General features: G+C 38.4%; 1 protein-coding gene across 1 annotated transcript in view; it reads left to right on the top strand.

The window, feature by feature from the left end:
- LOC126249437 (nucleosome-remodeling factor subunit NURF301) overlaps positions 1-19,769 on the top strand; it is a 320,790-nt gene that overhangs the window by 260,838 nt on the left and 40,183 nt on the right. The window contains exons 27-32 of the mRNA XM_049951093.1: positions 469-630; positions 5,693-5,842; positions 6,819-7,157; positions 11,143-11,482; positions 13,736-13,947; positions 16,982-17,219. Coding sequence (XP_049807050.1) covers positions 469-630; positions 5,693-5,842; positions 6,819-7,157; positions 11,143-11,482; positions 13,736-13,947; positions 16,982-17,219 — 1,441 coding nt within the window. The remainder of the gene's footprint in view (positions 1-468; positions 631-5,692; positions 5,843-6,818; positions 7,158-11,142; positions 11,483-13,735; positions 13,948-16,981; positions 17,220-19,769) is intronic.

The following is a 19,769-nucleotide window of genomic DNA, read 5'->3' as shown; positions in this document are numbered from 1 at the left end:
AAAGGGAACTGATAGTCACTGAACACTACAACATTTAGTTTTACAGGGTTGGCTAGTTCTCAAAATGTCATTATTGGTTTTTCTTGACACTTCCATCTTCATGAGTTTGATTATGTGATATAGTGGTGCGCATAAAAGAAGGTGGGCCCCTCTTAGTGCCACAGAGCCAGGCTTCATTTATATGATGTTGACTTATGGTGCCATCATTTGTGCACCATGAACAGTGGTGTATATATTGACATTTAAGTTCCATTTATTTACTAGCAAATTAAGGCTCTTGCACAACAGAGTTCGCTATTGTCCTTTTTCTTGCACCTTCACCACCATCCACCATATTAGGCCAGAGATAACTATTTACCAAATTAGCTTTCAGTACTGTGCAGTGTAGAGGTATTTTATCACCCATGAACATATTTAACAAAGAAAGAGACAAAAAAAGAAAATTAGTGTACAAAGAATTTATTACAGGTTGCAGGCAGCAGAGTTGTGACGACCACAGCGAAAACATCAGTAGCAGCATCTCCTACTATTACTCAAGTAGTGAAAGCTGCTAACTCCCAAGTCAAACAGATAGCAGTTGACTCGACTAGGGGAACAGCTATTCCTCTAAGTCCATCTAAGCCCCCACAGGTAATACAAAATGAGAAAAATATTGTTTCAATTGCATACTCATTTATAAGGCTTTATAAGAAATATCTTTTTTGCCAGATTATTTACAACATACATGAGGATGCCTTGAAACTTTCTGCTGTTATGTAAATAACGATAGCTTACAAAGCAGCTCAAGACAGAGGAACTTTTTTTTTTTTGCCAAGGTACCAAAATCATACACACACAATCACACACACACACACACACACACACACACACACACACAATAATTAAAGGAGAATGAAATATGCTGTTCTTTATTTATTGAGAAAAACTCCCATTTCTTTTCCTTGTACTGTCACAACCAAATTAATAATTTATTTAAGGAATCATCATACTTGATGAGAGATGTAAGACACAAAGTGCCAAATTCTGCAGAAATAATATTAGCTATTATGTCATCAACCTGAGGTAATATGGATAAAGTGTTGCAGTAGGAACAACAAAAAAAAAAAAAAGTCCTACATCTAAAATAGACAATTGTGGAAAGCAGGAACTTCTACACACACCAAAAAAGTCATGAAATTTTAGAGGAAATTGGATAAGAAAGACAAAGACAATTTTAGTTGATAACCAGCACAACACACTACATTACCATTTAACATTTGCTTTCCTCCTTGAAATCACATTAATTAAAAACTTTATGTGCTTAGATTAATTCTGTTGAAATGTGTGTTGTCACTTTAAACACTACTAGTAAGCTTATTTTGATTTCAGTTATTATCACGAATTTCTCATTATAAATCTTACACTAAACTACATTTAGAATGTGTAAGATTTATTTCAAGAATTATATCACGGTGTAATTTTTAAATCTTTCATGCAATGAGTTATGATTTAGTTTGGTGTAGTAGTATAGTAATTTGTGTCAGGGGATCATTTTATAATTATTAGGTTTGTTAGGTTAATATAAAAAAAATGTGTTAAGTCATATATACAGGCTGTGATCGGCCATTAGGTTTGTTAGCTTAATATAAAGAAAAAATGCGTTAAGTCATATATACAGGCCGTGATTGGCCATGACATTGCTGAAAGAACCCCTAAAATTGTTGAGGATAACTTAAATCAAGATTGCTGGCTGAAGTATTAACTTCCATGCTTCGAAGCCTGAGGCCATTGTCGTGATGACTTCATTGCCTCGTTTGCTTTATGCCTAGTACACATTATTGTTGGTTGTTGTATATATATATATATATTATATATATATATATATATATATATATATATATATATATATATAAAAAAGAGGTTATCATAGTAACATTTGCAGATGCCTTCAGGACCATAACCATGCTGCTACACCTCTGTTCAAGCACCACAACTTCCTTCAGTCCCACGTGTCTAAAAAACTTAAGTCAACATTTACTGTTATAAGCCAAAAAAAGTTTGATGTATTTCACCTGGAGAGAATAGTGATATATGTAGAAACAAACACAGATGAATGTTACACTTTCGGCTTTAAGGTCCACATATTCATAATCTTGGGTCGAATCAGAAACATAGGAGAAGATGAGGATTATGGGAAAAAAAGAGGGGGTGGGGGAATTTTACATAGCAGGCCACCAAATGCTTTGATCAAGATTAACTCAGTATTTACAATAGAGTGAGAACATTGAAAAATGATTTTTGAATTTAGATAATATATTCGATGTGACGTGTAAAGAATGAGATGACACATCTCAGAGAAGAATAATCAAATACAATTGGAAGTCAAAAGATAAAAGCATATGTCAAGGTACAGAAGTAAACTTTTCAGTGTAATAATGGGGCATTTTAGTAGTTTACCTGGAAAGAAAAAGCAGTTGGAGTGGCAGAGTGAATACAGAGGTAAAAGTAAAGAAAAGTAACAAAACTGAATCTAAGCCTGAAAGAAATGGCGACTTCGCGATGTGGACAAAATGAGATTGAATTATCAGATTCTCATGCTTTCATCAGTCTTCCTCTAGATTGTAAACACTCTCATTATCGGGTCAGGTGCTAAAGAAAGAGTTAAAAGAATGAACCAACACAACCGAATGAAATATGCAGACAACATTCAGTACACTATTGCAGAACACCCACTATCTTGTGATGTGCATTGTTATTACATTTAGGTCATCCAAATTCTATTGCAAATCAGTAATTTTGCTACTTTGTCCTGTTATTAACTTACTTGTTCATCAGTCCATTTCATTTTCTGCTCCTCTCTTGGTTCACTTCTTTCTTTCAATTCTCAGTCTGTTCACTCAAAGTCTTTGTCTCTCTTCACTTTCTTTCTCCTTATCTCTTCACGATTTCAGACCACCTGTCACATTTTTAACATTAATTTCATTACAGTTGAAATTTCATCATTACTTTCACCACTAGAATTTTTATTTTTTGCTCAAGACTTCTGCTCTTATACTGTAGCTCCAGCTACCTGAACTAGAAAGCATGGCCCTGTTTTCATTATCACCAGAAGTATCTGCATTATCTCCCCCCTCCCCTCCTCCCCCTCTCCCCCCCCACACACACACCGCCACCACCACCACCACCACCACCACCACCCTTCTACACACACACACACACACACACACACACATCACACATGTACCAAGACACAGAATAGCAATTTGCTTTAACTTTTTCAGTATAACAAACAAGATAAAACAGTGGTAAGACAATGGAGCCTTTTGAGGATGACTGTTCAAATCATCTGCCATCCAGATATACAATTTAGGTTGATTTCTTTGAAAAGCACAGGGCAGATATCCCCATCTTTCTTCAAATTGATTTTGTGCTCCTTTTCTAATGACCTTGTTGTCTGCGGGTTGTTCTCTAGTCTGTATAATGACAGATTTTTTTAATGTATTTTTTTAAGACAATATAATTTACCATTTTCCTATTCTATGAAGTAGAATTGAGGTTTAATTTTTATTTAAAGTTCATTTTGTTATAAAATGTTATCACAGTTGTAGCAATGGAAAATCCAGAGAGGAATGCAACAGTATTATGAAAAGGGTAATTGCTACTCACCTTATAGTGGAGGTGCTGAGTCGCAGATGGCTACAACAGAAAGACTGTCAGAAAGTGAGCTTTCCTCCAATAAGACCTCTGTCAAAAACAGACAACTTACACACACACACACACACACACACACACACACACACAGTTACGCAGACGCAAGTCACTTCTGCGTGACCACAGTTTCTGGCTGCTGAGGCCAGACTGTGTTTATATGTGAGACATTACAAACATTTCTGGAAAAATTATACTTGAAGTGTTGCATTTTGCCCATTCCGCTGTTTCTGAATCCTTCACCATTGAAATTGCTGTATGTATAGAAGAAATTTTTATTGCATGTGCCTTATAAGTATTCCGTTTGTGCCGTTTCGCTTTGCCAGATGAGAGATAAATGAAATATTGACTTTGGGTTTTCCCATTTACAATCTGACCAATCTCCAAAGAAGTACGATGATAAAATCCTTCCTTGTTTCTTCCAAGTACATACATATTCACTTGATTCTAGTTAATTTTTATTTGAGTGCTACCACAAATCACTCTTACTGCAACTACCTGCTATGAGTGGGAACTGTATTTCATCTCAAGTAAGATCCCTCAGTTGTGAATGCTAAGTAAATGAAGATGGTGATCGGTCATTTGTGTCTGATTCACAGTGGACTTGCCCTTCATGGTAGTTAGTTTACTAGTTGCCACTTTACCATCATTGTGGCATAGCCAAATACATAAACAGAAAGTTACAAATCAGACAACATGTGCAACAAGAGTTTCACTAAATAACCAAGAAACAAGAGACTAGAGTCAGAACAGCTTTTCATTTGTTGACCTGCCTTGTTTTCTGTTGACCACTTTTAACTTAAGTATGCACACATTAAGATAAACTCGAAGACAGAAAGTAGGGGACAATATCATGTACAAATTTGATATTCTTCAGCTTCTAAAGTTTTGTTTTTTGATGCTTTTATTATTTTCTTGCTTTAGTCATGCTAAGCACTTTATAGTTGCATGTAATTGTTCATAAAAAACAAATGTGACATGTGAATGTGTTTTTTTCTTTAATTTTATTTTTGTGTGAGGGGCAGTTCGTAAGTAATGCAACACTCTTTCTTTCTTTCTTCTTTCTTTTTTCCCCCCCCCCCCCCCCCCCCCCCCCCCCCCCCCCCCCCCGCTGAAAGCAGGTTGCTTTTATTCAGGATTTCAAGACACCATATTGTTCCCAACTCCTTTTGCTACAAAATCCTATTTTTCAACTTAATCTCTGTTCAACGTGATGGCCTTACACCACTTTACTTGGAGGACCTGTATGCTCACATGGTAACATTATATTGGTCGACACTGGAGCCAGAGTCCTGCCCCATCAGTAACTTACCCATCACCCTTGTACTGCTTCGTGTGGAGAGCATCCTCCAATGGACCAAACAAATGGAAATTGAAGGTGCAAGATCCCAGCTGAATGGTGAACGAAGAAGAACAGTCCAGTGACATTTTTTGAGCTCCTATTGGGTGCACAGATTTGTGTGAGGCCTTGCATTTTGTCATGGAGAAGGGGAAGTTTGTTTGCACTTTTGTGGCGATGAACGTGCTGAAGTCGTTTCTTCAATTTCCTGAGGCTGTATGCAGCTTGCTGGCATGTGGGAGATGGACAGGTTTGCACGACCTTGTTGCAGGGATTACAGATGCGTCACCCAAAAGCTCACTGTGCTTTTGTTAAGTGCAAAGTCTCCATAGACATTCTGCAGGCACCTATGTTTATCTGTGATGTTCTGGTTTTCTGCCAAAAGAAACTGAATGACAGCTCTCTGCTTGAAACGCATCTCCTTTACAGACCCCATTTTGAAGACCATGTTCAGTGCTGGCTATTGGTACTTCATGAAACTATAGGGGCTGAAATAGGAATATTCCATCATGTCCCACAACAAATGACACATTTTGTCAACCTAAGTTGGCCGAGAAAAAAGTGTGCTGTATTACTTATTGAACCTTTCTCATACAGTTCGTTCATCTCCATAACTATGTTTTCTTTATTTTTGTTGTTCTGATAACTTATTGTATGTTCTTACAGACTGTTATGATCAGGCAACAAATTGGAGGAACACCAGTTGTGCAAAAGGTTGCTGCCCAACCGGGAACTGTAGTTGTCAGTGGAAATCAAGTATTCACACCTGGACAGATCATTGTTAGTGGTAATCAAGTTGTTGGGACACCAACACAGGTAATGTATTGTAGAAATTCGCTCCCTTATAAATTGTTAAATGGAAAATTTCTAGTCAGTATTTCATATTTTAGTTCTTTCTCAAATTTCTCCTCCATCTCATTGTCGTCCTCTTTCATGAAATATTAAAAAAATTGAAAGAAATACTTATTTTCCGACATGAAATTTAGAATTAACTGCAATAATGTGTTAAAAGAAAAGAGATAAAATTACAATACTTCCAACCAAATGAATCTTTTCTCATAGAACCATTTAGATGTCACATATATAGGAGATACTTTTATTCAAAATTTTAAATAAACTCAGCCTCATACTCTACAACTCCTGTGGTCAACATGAACTGCAAGATGATTCGTCAATGGATTATGTTGTCACAGACCAGTCAGTGACTAGTGCTTGTATATGAAAGTTTTGTATTGTAATGCTTATACAAATATATTTGAATGAAAGCACACCTTTTTTTGGTAATGTGCACCCTAATTGTTGGTCAGTGGCCTTATTGTTTCCACAACAAGACTTGCGCAGTTCTCTGTGGCATGCTTGCTGACTGACTGGTGGCGATTTAAGTAAGGGCTCACAGAGACACCTATTGTCTGCATTACGGAGCGCAAAAGGTTAAACATGGTATTCGGTCAGCACCATTTGCTGCCTAACCCTTCCCACACTGTCTATAAGATGTGATGGTAGTTAAAATTGTATTGTTTGTTAATTTCTCTCCCTCTCTCTCTCTCTCTCTCTCTCTCCCTCTCTCTCTCTCTCTCTGTGTGTGTGTGTGTGTGTGTGTGTGTGTGTGTGTGTGTGTGTGTGTGTGTGTGTGTGTGTCAACCCGTGCGCGCTGCCGGGGGGAGGTTGGTTTGGGGGGGGGGGGGGTTGGATTTGTGTGTGGATAGGCATACGTGCAGTGCATACTTTTTGGTTGGGCACACTGTTATTTAATGTGGAAAGATAATATTTCCATTTTTGTCTCTATGAATAGGTGATGACAGCAGGTGGTCAACTTCTCAGTACTGGCCAGTTTGTAGTTGCTGGATCAAACCTTGCCCAGCAGTTAGCATCTGGAAAAGCACAACTTGCTACAATAAATGGTCAGCAAGTCTTAATTCGAACTGCACCTCCTGGGACTTCTGCCACTGCATTACAACAGAGCAATGCAGTTGTTGTAACAGGCAATGCAGTTGCCTTAAATACTACGGTGGGAACAACAGTAACCTCTGGAGAGGCTACACAAACTGTAAATGCTGTACAAGTTCCTGTTGCAACGACAAGCAATTTACTTTTGAAACCAGTTGCTGCAGCAGGGCAACAAAATGTTCAGGTAATGCCTGCTCACTTATCCTATTTGGCTATTAGGAATTGAAGTATATGCTTATCACTTGTAGAAAGAAAGAATATTGTAATGTAATAACAGTCACAAAATGCCAACTGCTCATATAATGTAAAAGCATTGTTCTTCAAAGTATGAGAATATATGGATTTTAGTTCATGTTGCAATTCCCAAAAAGACGTGCAGTAGCTGCATCACATCTAATCTAATGTTGCAGGTTTCAGCAATGTGCTGGTGGCATTGAACTGATTACTGATGAGTTTTCATGTGATTTATTATAACTTCAAATAGTTGAATCAGGGCTTAGAACAGTTAAGTGCGCATTACACGATGCACCAGTGTCCGAAGCATGCATATCTGTAACTGCAGGCTGGTTCGCGTTGACCTATTCCACCATCCACACAGGATATACCGGGCGCACGTGCACAGCAGACAGTGATAACGCGCAAAACGCATACAGAAATGTCTGATCTCTTGTAAAGTCTTTCATTCTACCACACGAAACTCATGGGGGACCATGTGGCATATTGGAATGTCATCCGTTCGAATTACTTATGTGACTCAATGTTCCTATTTCATAAGAAAGTTTTTAATCATTATTTATTAAGTAATTGTTATTCTCATATGCAGGTTACTACTGTTCTGAAGTACAGACTCGACAGCTAGTTTCATATAATGACACTTGGTTACACAGATATATGTATTTATACAGCATTTTGCACATGGAAGACCCACTTGTTTTTGGAGCCATTGCCCTGGCAGTGACAGTAAATCTTCGAATTAGGGCAGAATGACAAAGAAAACAAAAAGCCAGATGTTGTTGAGTTCAATCGTGGCTGAAAAGAAGGGACAAAGGCAGGGGATTATATTCACTGCTTATGAAAGAACTGAGGCACGAAGATCCACATGAATTTCAGAGCTACGTGAGGACATTGACGTGGACATGGCCTATCACTGCCAGTTTCTGTTTTCTGGCATGCTGAAATAAATCAAGAGATGCAATCAATTCAAAAATGAATTTTGTAAACTAAGGCATTATTATACAAATCGAAAATCGCCATGTTAAGTTATATACTTATTACTCGGAAAAAATGATTGCCAACGTACCTTACAATACAGCCAGCTGTACATACACCTTTCCACACTTTATGCCTGAAGTGAGACGCTTAACGCTTCTTTGCTCCATCTCGTTTCTAGAATGTGAAGCAATCAATAGAAAAAATGCTTTCACAAACAGCTGGTATAAAGGGAGTCAACTGCCAAAGAAAAGTTTTTTCTGCATTTATGAAACTTGTTACTGAAAAAAATTCCCAATACGAAAATCTGAAATTAGCCAGTAGGCGCCTAACAATGAGCAAATAACAAGCAGAAAGCACTGTGGTATCCTCTTCTGCACTTGTGTGAGTAATCGCTGCCTACTGCGCATGCGCGGATTGATGGGAGTTTAGAACTGCTCTCTATTCTGGCGTGTGGATAATGTGTCTGCTAATTTTCGTAGTTTCACCTGTGCTACCGTTAGATGGCTGTCATGCTAGACCAGTACCATTTGTGGCTGATCTTTGTGTAATACCCGCTTCATAGTTGGATTTAAAGTTGCTTCTTTTGAGTGGGGATTTTGATTATTTGACCAGTTCAGACTCTAAAGAAATTTTGTTGAAGGTGCGTCAGTTCATGTGATGAGGAACAGCTACTACTGGGGGGTGGGACACATTTTTTGTTTAAAGAATAATGTACAAAGTTGCCCATTGTACTCTTGAACACATTCAGCAGTTTCTTGACATTAATTAGCCCTTTGAATATTTTACATGAGTGTATTTGTAGTCAGTTGGTGCCACACTTTTGGCAGTTATCAGCAAGTCAAATTCAATATAAATTGTCCTGGCTGCTGCTGAAATTTTATTGCACCAGTTTGATCAAGGAATGAATAAACATTCCAGTCTTTTCAGAAGATAGTAACAAAAGGAAGAGGAAATGAAAATGAGCATGAGGTAATGTTGCTTTCTTTATTACAAGCAATGGAAAAAGTGCTGCAAAGAAATTAGGACAATAACCAGAGAATGGCGCCTTAATTTGCCAGCTTGAGATTTGGTTTCACTTGTAAAAATGCAACTACTCTCCCCCTCCCTCTCCCTCGCCCCCTCCCCCCCCTCCCTCTCTCTCTCCTCTCTCTCTCTCTCTCTCTCTCTCTCTCTCACACACACACACACACACACACACACACACACACTTCTGACAACTTTGATAGCTGGCATATCATGGTGCACTTACTAAATGGACTTATAAAGATGCTTGAAGCAGAATACTTTTGACATATAAAAGAATTTTGCAAGGAAGTAGGAATTTGTATTACATTCTCAAAATGTTCACTATGGCCTAATAATTGTAATTCTCTCTCTTCTTGTTCAAAAATCATTATTGTTACCATTATTTACACTTTTAGATACCTATACTGTGGAGTATTTTCCCCATTCTGTCAATTATGCTTTTATTTCACTTGGGCTTTCTTTTCTTCTTGACCTGTTCGCTGAGTCCCTCCCTTTTTCCAACATAGTCCCTTGGGTGACCACGCTGTCTACTTCTTCTGTTGTCACGTGTGCTGTTTTTGTAGTGATACATTCGTGAACAACGTTATATGGTATTCACTCTTTTATTGTAGCACTTCTTGTGATCTTTCTCTACTCACTTAAATGTTTTGTCCTTTCTTAGTAATTATCCTATCCCTTCGTAGACTCACAGTCCTCTTCAGATCTTCACCAGCTGAAACTCATGAAGAATTCAAGGAGTGCAATGAATTTGAGAACTGATGATATCTTGAATTCCACGCTTCTCTAGTTTCAGACTTTTTTTACATCAATCCTTTGAACTACTACAGTATGTAGTGTAGTGGCATAGTTAGCACTCTGAACTCATGTCTGGGACAAATGGATTTCAGATCTACACTAGAGACTTCTGTGGTTTTTCTAAAGTCAGTTTTTATTAATGCCAGATGGTTCCTACAACACATTTCCTGCCTTACCCTTGTTAAATTTAAGCTTATATTCCATCTCCAATGGCATTACTATTGATGAGATATTAAACTCCAACACTTCCTCTCCTTCTCTCTTTCCTCACTTATTTTTGAAATATTTATTTTCCTTACCTTTTGTATTTTTGAAGGTACATGAGAATTTGTTGAGGAATGTTGGCCATTGCCTCATTTTGTGTCAGTTCAGTATCTACATGATTTCCTTAAGTTGAGTACCTTCCAGCTGGTCCTATACAGAATCCCATTGATCTTTGTACTTTACTATTTGGAAGTTACCACAGCTTGTTATACTATTGTAAAAGAGATGTTTTGAAAAAGAAAGGTTTGCAATTTCTTAACTTCATAAATCATAGCCGGCCGCGGTGGTCTAGCGGTTCTAGGCGCACAGTCCAGAACCGCGCGACTGCTACGGTTGCAGGTTCGAATTCTGCGTCGGGCATGAATGTGTGTGATGTCCTTAGGTTAGTTAGGTTTAAGTAGTTCTAAGTTCTAGGGGACTGATGACCACAGATGTTAAGTCCCATAGTGCTCAGAGCCATTTGAACCATTTAATAAATCATATTTGCTTTAAATGATGGATATAAACATTAAATTTGAGAGCAAATTCACATTTCAAAATGAAAGGGAAGGAAGTAAATTTGCATGAAATCAGATACAGTCTGAAAAGTAACCATTGCAAAAGGTTTAATGTGACAGTTGTGTAAATACTTACTTTCAATACTTACTCAAAAGCTTCTTCCAACCTGTATTTTAAGGGTGCTAGTGATTTCTCACTTGCAAAGTTCTCTTCCAGTATTTGAAATTTTAATAATGGTATCTGATTTTCATAATTTGTTGAATGTGACTTCTAGTTTTGATTCTAAATGGTCTGACAGGGTATAGATGTAATAACAACATTAACATGCTTCTGAAAAATTAGTTGTCTGATAGTCACTTATTGAAAATTGACAGACTGTAGTACAGCAAGTTGCTGTGCCCCAGACTGCAGCCGTGGATGATGTGGCGTCCAAGAAGTTACCTTCACCAGCTACACCACAGAATCAAGTCACAGGTGTCCAGCCAGTGCAGCAGAAAGCTGTTGCAGCAGCACCAGGGGATGGTGATGTAAGCTCGGGAGATCCAGCATCACAAATAGCACATCCGCCAGGTACCATAGTAAAGTGTGTGACAGCGCAAGTCATTCAGACACAGCAGGGCCCACGAATAGTACTTCAAGGATTACAAGGTGCTGAGTTTACACCACAGCAACTGGCTGTAGTTCAGCAGCAGGTCAAACAGCAGCTATTGAAAGGTAAGAAAATGACCTAGTTTCATATGCTTTTTACACATTTTGTAAAGCGTACAGTACTTACTTTGTCTCCCTACTCCTCACTGATTTAAAATGCAATCATCATGTGACTGAATGTATTTACCATAATAATTCTTGTTTTATAAATAATAATAACAATAATAATAATTTATATTGCCTCCAGTGGAAGTCATTACTTGTTGTATTCATATGTGGTGTTCTGAACTTTAGAGGCTCTCACAATTTTGCACAGACTTACTCCAGAGGCACTCACACTTTGTCTGCAGCTAACATGTGGATTATGAGCAACAACTAATTTGCCCTGCTCATTGCATACATGCTCCTTACCCCTGCATAGTATTCCAATGCTCTTGCTGTAACCCCCCCACCGCCTTTCTTTCTTTCTTTCTTTCTTTCTTTCTTTCTTTCTTTCTTTCTTTTCTTTTTTTTTTATCTGCTGAACCGATTCTGTTAGTCACCATGTGTTGGGATACCTTTGTGCGAACAACTCAACTGTTTTCTTTGCATCCTTTCTGCATTCTCCATAAAGAAGTAGTATGTCTTTCTCTTGGTTTGTGAGAGTCATTATTTTTTCATGCTAACCATCTTTCAACACACATAACTGCACAGAAAGAAGGGAAAGCTACATTTCCTTTGTGGCCCTTTTATACCAGCATTGTGGTTGTGTGACATTGTTTCCTCCTTACCTGACATGACATATTTCCATATTTGAATGTGAAATAAGCTTCCATATGGGATGGAGATTTGTTTTGTGTTCAGAGCAAATGCCTCCTGGGTTCTGAATATTGTAATTTCTCAGAGACTGCTTGCCATGTTTTGAGAAGCAACGTGTCATTCAATTTCTCTTTGTTGCAATTGCTGTGCTGGCAGCAGAACTTGCTGTGGTTCAGTTTTAAGAAGTGGGGTAAATACTGACATCATTGTAATTGGTATGGCTGTGAGGGAGTGTGCATCATTTTGTGACGACTTTTTCACAGGTAATTTGGGTGATGGCAAAGTTGCTGTTTTTTGGGCTCTTGGTGGTGGTGGTGGTGGTGGTGGTGGTGGTGGTGGTGTGTGTGTGTGTGTGTGTGTGTGTGTGTGTGTGAGAGAGAGAGAGAGAGAGAGAGAGAGAGAGGTGTTTGAGGTGGGAGGCTTGGTGGTGGTGGTGGTGGTGGTGGTGGTGGTGGTGGTGCAAACTAGCTAACTAATTAACTGCATCAGACCACCGTACTTTCACATCATCTTCAGATGTTATTCTCAGCTACATGTCAGTCATAAAGATGTCACTTGCTTGTTGTTTTTACAATAGCTTCACTGTCTTTTTTTTCCTATCCTTTATTTATAAAAGTTTTGCGCAATCTGTCAAATATATATGTTGTATTTAGTACTCGTGTTCTATGATGGACCTGCGACATTTTAGTCTAAAATCTGTAATTCATAAATTATGAACAGAGGCTTCTGTAATGTGGTCATTTCATATTCTTTTAACATTTTGTTTTTTACTGTTTGTCACCCATCATTGTGAACTCTTTAAAGTCTGGAATTAAAAAGATGTATTGTGAACAGTAATCTACTGGGGATTGTGTATTTACATGGAAAGATTTTCAAAGTGCAAAATTTTTTTTATTTATTTTTTATTTATTTATTTTTTTTTTTTTTTTTTTTTTACCATCCACATTGTGTTGTTACTCAACAGAAAGGAAAAGAATATAGTGAAAAGCTGTGAGCTATACAAATGTCTGTAGTTGCGAAAAACAGGGCTCTGATTTGTATTTTATTTGTTTATTACACTTTTCCCTTCTGTATTATATCCTTTCTTCATGTCAGTCATCAGTTGACTTTAATTTTTAGTTTTACATTTATGTTTTTTCTGTACTTCCTTTGTCGTATTATGTTATTACTTATTTCTCATGGTTCCACACACCTACAAAATCTTCAAACAGTACTCTTCTTACCAAAATCCTATGGAGTTAGTTTTCTCTGCCTTCATTTCCTTTAGGCAGCCACGAAACTAGTCATTAAATGAGAACATGATGTATTGTTTGACACACATTACATTTCTTTACCTAGTTAGATAAAATCAGTTGCACATATTATCAGGCCATTTGTATCAAGCCATGTTTGGGGCACACTGCATTGAGTTCTCTCCTGTTTGTCCTGTATGTGCTGCCTAAGTCTTACTAGCAATCTCCTTCTGCAAGAATTTTATGGTTCTTAAAAAATTAATTAACATGTCTATTTTCTACTTTTCAGCACAAGCTACAACTGGGAAACAAGGTGTCTTGGGTCCCACAAAAATCTACCTGGCAGTACAAGCATCTCCATCTGCAACTGCAACACAGCAGCAACAGCTCCAGCAGCAGCACGAACATCAAGAAATAGTCACCAAAACATCTGTTGCATCTCCTAAGAAATCACCACCAAAAGTAGTTGTACAACAAGTTAAACAACCAGAATTGTCTCAGGTAATTGGTGATCGAAATTTCAGAGATTTTCACATTTGGACTTGATGAACATATAGAATGACCTTACATATCATTTTTAGAAAAGGACCAAATGATTATATCCCTCTTCCACCATCTCCTCCTCCTACGTACCTTTTCACAATTTGTTCTACTTAAATCGCTCACCACAAAACCGTAGATTAGCAGAATGAAACACAGTGTAATAGTCACAACTGTTCCTCATATTTAGAATGACTATTCAGTAGGAAACGCCAAATTGGCTTTCTCTGTGTTCTTCGGTTAAACACCCTTATGAAGTTGTATCCTGGGTCATTAGTTTAAAATGACTTATATGTCATAATTTACATATATGAGATGCATTGACTTTCAGTCAAAGTAGATTGGTAGAGCATGGTTCATTGAAACTGTGCTCAGTGCAGCAGAAGAAGATTCCTGACAGCTAGCAGTACTGTCGACAGCTTTCAAACGTGAAGTGCGAAAGGCTGGCAGAATATGGACTAAGTCATAGCTGCTTAACACTACTGCAAATCAGTGAAGTTGCTAATTAAATGTAAACATAATCATGGTACTGTGATTTGTCATGGAAGATGCACAGAGTAGCCATGCCAAGCACTTAAACGCTCAATTATCTCGTGCCATGTGGAGTGGAATGTCTTCAACAATGTTGAATCTATGAACACACTACTCTTGGCTAGAAATCTACTTGTAAAGAGTAGTTGTATACAAACAACAATTCTCATTGTTTTGGCAATATAAAATTTGAAGTGTTTGAAAGAAACAAATTTGACAGAAGTGTGATCCTGATCATGGTCTTAAACAACTTGCTTCTACCATTACAACTAGATACACTGTACACAGTCTGGGGGAGGGGATGGAATGGGATGGAATGAGTAGTAGTAGTAGGAGGTGGTGGTGGTGGTGGTGGTGGTGAAGCAATCAAATGACATCATCTGATGTTAGTGTAACTTCCTACATGTGCATACAATCGGTGGGTATATAAACTATTAAGAGTTGCAATTCTCTGTTACAGACGAAATATCCACCAGAATGCATAGTGTTGCTACCACACTTAGCAGGATACATAAGGAGCACAAGCAGCATCAGATGTTGAGTGATTACTGTGGAGGGGACAGATGTGTACTTGTCAGACAGCATCATCAGCACCTAACAGTGTGAAAGGGGCCTTTTGGAGAGTCACTATTTGACTGGGTGCTCGGTTTCTGCAGTATCCAGATTTCTGGGGCCTTTGGATGGACAGTGGCCTGATTTTGGACGGCACGAATATGTGAGGGCAGTCATACTCGTCATCAAGGCTCCAGTCAACTATGTCTGACTGTCATGGAGGGAGGATTTCTGTGTTGTGCACCAACCACATCATGACCTCTTCACATCTGCACCTGTCATCCGAGAAAAAGTCCGGCCCCGGTAGCTGAGTGGTCAGCGCGACGGAATGTCAATCCTAAGGTCCCGGGTTCGATTCCCGGCTGGGTCGGAGATTTTCTCCGCTCAGGGACTGGGTGTTGTGTTGTCCTAATGATCATCATTTCATCCCCATTGACGCGCAGGTCGCCTAAGTGGCGTCAACTCGAAAGACCTGCACCAGGCGAACGGTCTACCCGACGGGAGGCCCTAGCCACACGACATTTCATTTGAGAAAAAGTAATGGACTGGCTGCAACATTCTGTGTTATCGTGTACTGTTGGCCAGAGACTAGCTGCAGTGTGAAAAGTGAATTACCATCCCATGCATAGTCTGCCATTAATATCACAAGACAAATGGTTGTGTTTGGAGTGGTGCCTTGACCAGGAAGCATAGATTATTGAAGAATGGCTTCGCATTGTGTTCAGCAGTGAACTATCATTCTACTGATTATGATTTCAGGTCACAGCTGGTAGTGATTGAAGGAACTCTTATGGCACAATGGTACATTATTGGCATCCTTCATTCTCAAATTGTACCTTAAATGGGGCAGTATCATGGTACCATTTTTCAACTGAACAATGGCCATACACGCATGGCACATGTCTCTGTGAACTGTCTGCTTAACGTTGAGGTGCTCCTGTAAGCAGGAAGATCCCCAGTTGTCCCTGCTAAAACATGTGTGGGGCCAGCTCAGACGTCAGCTCCGTCCCAGTGCCATTATCCAGAATAGCTAGGACCAGTTGCAGCTGTAGGTCCAGTTTGCCTCAAGAGAGGATACAATGACTTTGTGACACTGTTCCCAACTGAGCCAATGCATGCATCCAGGCCAGCAGGCCTCATACTGATATGGTGGCTCATACTACCAAGCTCTTTGTACATTTGACTGAATTTTGTAATCGCTGAAACAACCGATGACAGTTAATTTCCTTTCTTCCTACCCTTCTGGGTATTCACTCATTTTTTGTCAGGTGGTGAACATAAACTGAACAGCTGTAGGTCAGTGATTGTTTCCAAACATTTGATCACTAAGAATTTGTCAACAATATGACAATATTGCAAAGAGTGGGCAACCAGTGATTGTTTCCGAATCTCGGATCACCATGAAGAATTTGTCAGCAGCATGAAAGTACTGCAAAGAGTAGGCAACATACTCCATCAGTGGTTGGAAAAGAGAAACGTAGTCTACTGATTCATATATCATCATAAATATATCAGGTTTATAGATGATGGGCATGCTACTCAAAAAAGTGTGGATTGTCAGCTTCATACAGTTAATAATGGATATGGATTTGTACTGCTTTTTTCATATTGTTACACATCAAGGATGACACGGGGCAAGAATGACATGGAAAATTTAGGTTATGAAGCACTTCCTGCAGTTCAAGTTTCAATACATAATAAGTATGATTTCTTGCTTCTTCTTTCTTTATGTGTGAAACATGTATTTCATTGGCTGCAACCACTATCAGTAATCGAGAGAGAGAGAGAGTTTGATTAAATAAATTGCTGCCAGAAGTACGTAGTTGTTTGAATATACATCTTTTTATCGTAATACCCACTGTAATGTAAATTACATCAATAGACTATGGCGAAATCAAATTCTTCCCTACAGATCTCTGGGGCAGGAGAAGAGCAGTATGAGACCACTGAGGAAGATAGCCAGATATCTGAAGAAACAGTGAATGGAATACAGCAGCAGCAAGAGGACCATCAACAGGAGTTCGTCTCAGATGCTCAGCAAGCTGGAGACCTCCCGGCAGGTGGCGGCACAACAGGAGCCAGCATAGGTGCGAACACGCAGGCCACGTCTCCCAACAAGTTCATCTTAACATCAGACTACATTCAGCAGAGTGAGTGGGGTGCCAGTGCTGAATGCAATCCAACAAATTTGTACACTTGATTCCAGAACACTCAGTTGCCTTTGCATTACCCTTTTTTTCCAAATTATTATCTTTACAAGATATTCCTGCTCGTGTATTCTGTGGAAGCTAGCGAGTTGGAAAAAACAGATTAACATCTGTGTTTTGTGGGTGCAAAGGGGCACGTTGGAAGGTAGAGAATTCCACCAGAGAAGCAAAATATTTTAGTATGGTGGTGGAGGGGGTTTTCTAAAATGGAATAGAAACTTCAGTTTTAGTAGTGTAAAAATGTAGGAGAAGTCAGAGATTGTAAGGGTATTACTCACTGAAATGTTATCCCAGAAGATTGAAGAGAATGATTAATTTTTTGTGTAAAGTCGTTTGTTGAAGAGAATTCCTGCATGTAGAAGGATCATAGGATCATTTTCTCCCACACTCTTTCTGAAAGTATGAATAGTTAAATATTATACATTCATTAGCAAAAATCTTCTAGATCATGAAAATATTTCTTTCAATAGCGTGTATTGTCAAGTTGAGTGTAGTATTTATTTGATTTTGTAAGTAATATGCATTTGATTGTCAGGTCTCATAATTTAATATTAGAGGATTGCAATCTGTATTTGCATTGGCAATGTAATAATTTTTGCAGTTAACCAGCCCAGTGCTGGATAGGGGGTGGGGATTAGGATAAAAAGTCCAGTTGCTACTGTGGCAGCCATATAATTCATATGCTTAATGGAGCATTACTTCATGTGATGGTCTTGTTACTTTGTAATAACGGCTGAAGCATTTTGAGTCAGATAGGCAGCAGAATAGATTAGCTTCTCTCTACTTAAGTTGTTGTCATTTTATGTCTGGTTTTGGTAGTAAAGAAATGAGGACAAAATACAACTCTATTGTTAGAGGTCCTCAGTGACAGTTTCTGGACAGGCCTCAGCCTCCTCCCCCTTTTCCTCCTCTCCGTTTTTCTATTTGAGTATCTGCTATTGGTTTATATAGAGTTTGTCCAGTATCATAGATGTACAGGGAGTTAATATTTTGTAGAATATGACCTGCCCGCAACAATCTCCCATTTGCCATTTTAATATCTACTATTGGTTTACACAGAATTTGACCAGTAATATCCTCTTCTGAGAGAACAATACTTTGAATGAGTGTGGTTGACTGTCAGATCCCTCAAAATTATTGACATCTCATTGGGTGTATTGTATACTCATGGAGTATATGAGCATCAGCACTCTACCTCCTGACATAGTAGAACCTGATTCTCACACATTTGAAATCTCTTGTAGCAAAGTTACATTCATTGTTTGTGAAGCGCACATAGATTACGGGTGGGGTGCACCTTTTTTCTGGTACAATAAGGTAACTCTATAGATTTATTTTATTAAGGAGAAGTACTTAATAAATGTTGTAGGAAGGTTTTTGTAGAATCTAAATATTTTAGGATTAAAGGAGACTGCTCACAGAAAAGTAGGAGCATTGAGTTGTCAATAGGCATGTTGAAAGGATGGGAAACTTGCTGGCTTTCAGATTTATCCCTTGACGAGCTAGAAAACCCACACTCACGCTATGCCCCTACATGGTGTCAGCACGCACCATGCAGTGGCATTATTTTGTTCCCAGTTTTGGTGTTATTTTTTTCCAACTTTGGTATTATGTTTTTCCAATTTTGATGCTATTTTTATGTCATATCATACAGGTACTCAGTTATACAAGAAAAGAACTGTCATTTTAAGATTATAGACGAGCCTCAGCCCTGGGGGGAAAAAAATCCAATTTCAATGTTTCCTTTCACTCTCAGTTACAAATATTGGTAAATTGCTATTCTCAGAATTAAAATATGTTTTATAGGGGAAAACGAGAAATTTCTCAGTATTTTTTAAAAGTCACTGATTTCATGATCTTTCATAAAAACCTCTGATTTCACATTATTTCACAAAAAAAACACCAATTTCCCATTATTTTTTATGTTATCGGTTTTACAAAATTTCCCTATCCCTACTTATGTGCTTTTGAAAAATACTACTTTTGGTCTCTGGACTGTACAATTAAGAAAAATTCATTATCTCTCTCTCTCTCTCTGCCCACAATATAAAGACGATGTTGAAAAATTTCAACAATTTTAGGTAAAATAAACACACACACACACACACACACACACACACACACACACACACACACTTCCTTCTGCTTATGTATCAAATCAGATCCTAGTCATTACCTCTTGGTTCTTCCTTTATTACCTGCAACGTGAGACTCAAGGATCTGTTTATCTTATGGCTGCCTTCTTTCTCATAAAAGCTTGTACCACATTTCTGAATTCCAATGGCCTCTCAGGGCAAAATAGCATGATAATTCTTGTCTGCAGTGAGAACCCATGTGTCGGAAAATTTTATTATGTGGTCAGTCTCACTCAGCATGTGCTCTGCCACGACCATTTTTCCACCTGTTCCAACCTGCTGTATCATTTATGTTTGATGATCCTGGTACAGACAAATCATACAGTCATCATAACACAGACACCTCCAGATCCCTTTT

Source organism: Schistocerca nitens, chromosome 1 (assembly GCF_023898315.1).
Source record: "Schistocerca nitens isolate TAMUIC-IGC-003100 chromosome 1, iqSchNite1.1, whole genome shotgun sequence".
In the NCBI taxonomy this organism is placed as follows: Eukaryota; Metazoa; Arthropoda; class Insecta; order Orthoptera; family Acrididae; genus Schistocerca; species Schistocerca nitens.
Note: the sequence above shows the minus strand (reverse complement) of the source record. Positions and strands in the feature narration are given on the sequence as shown.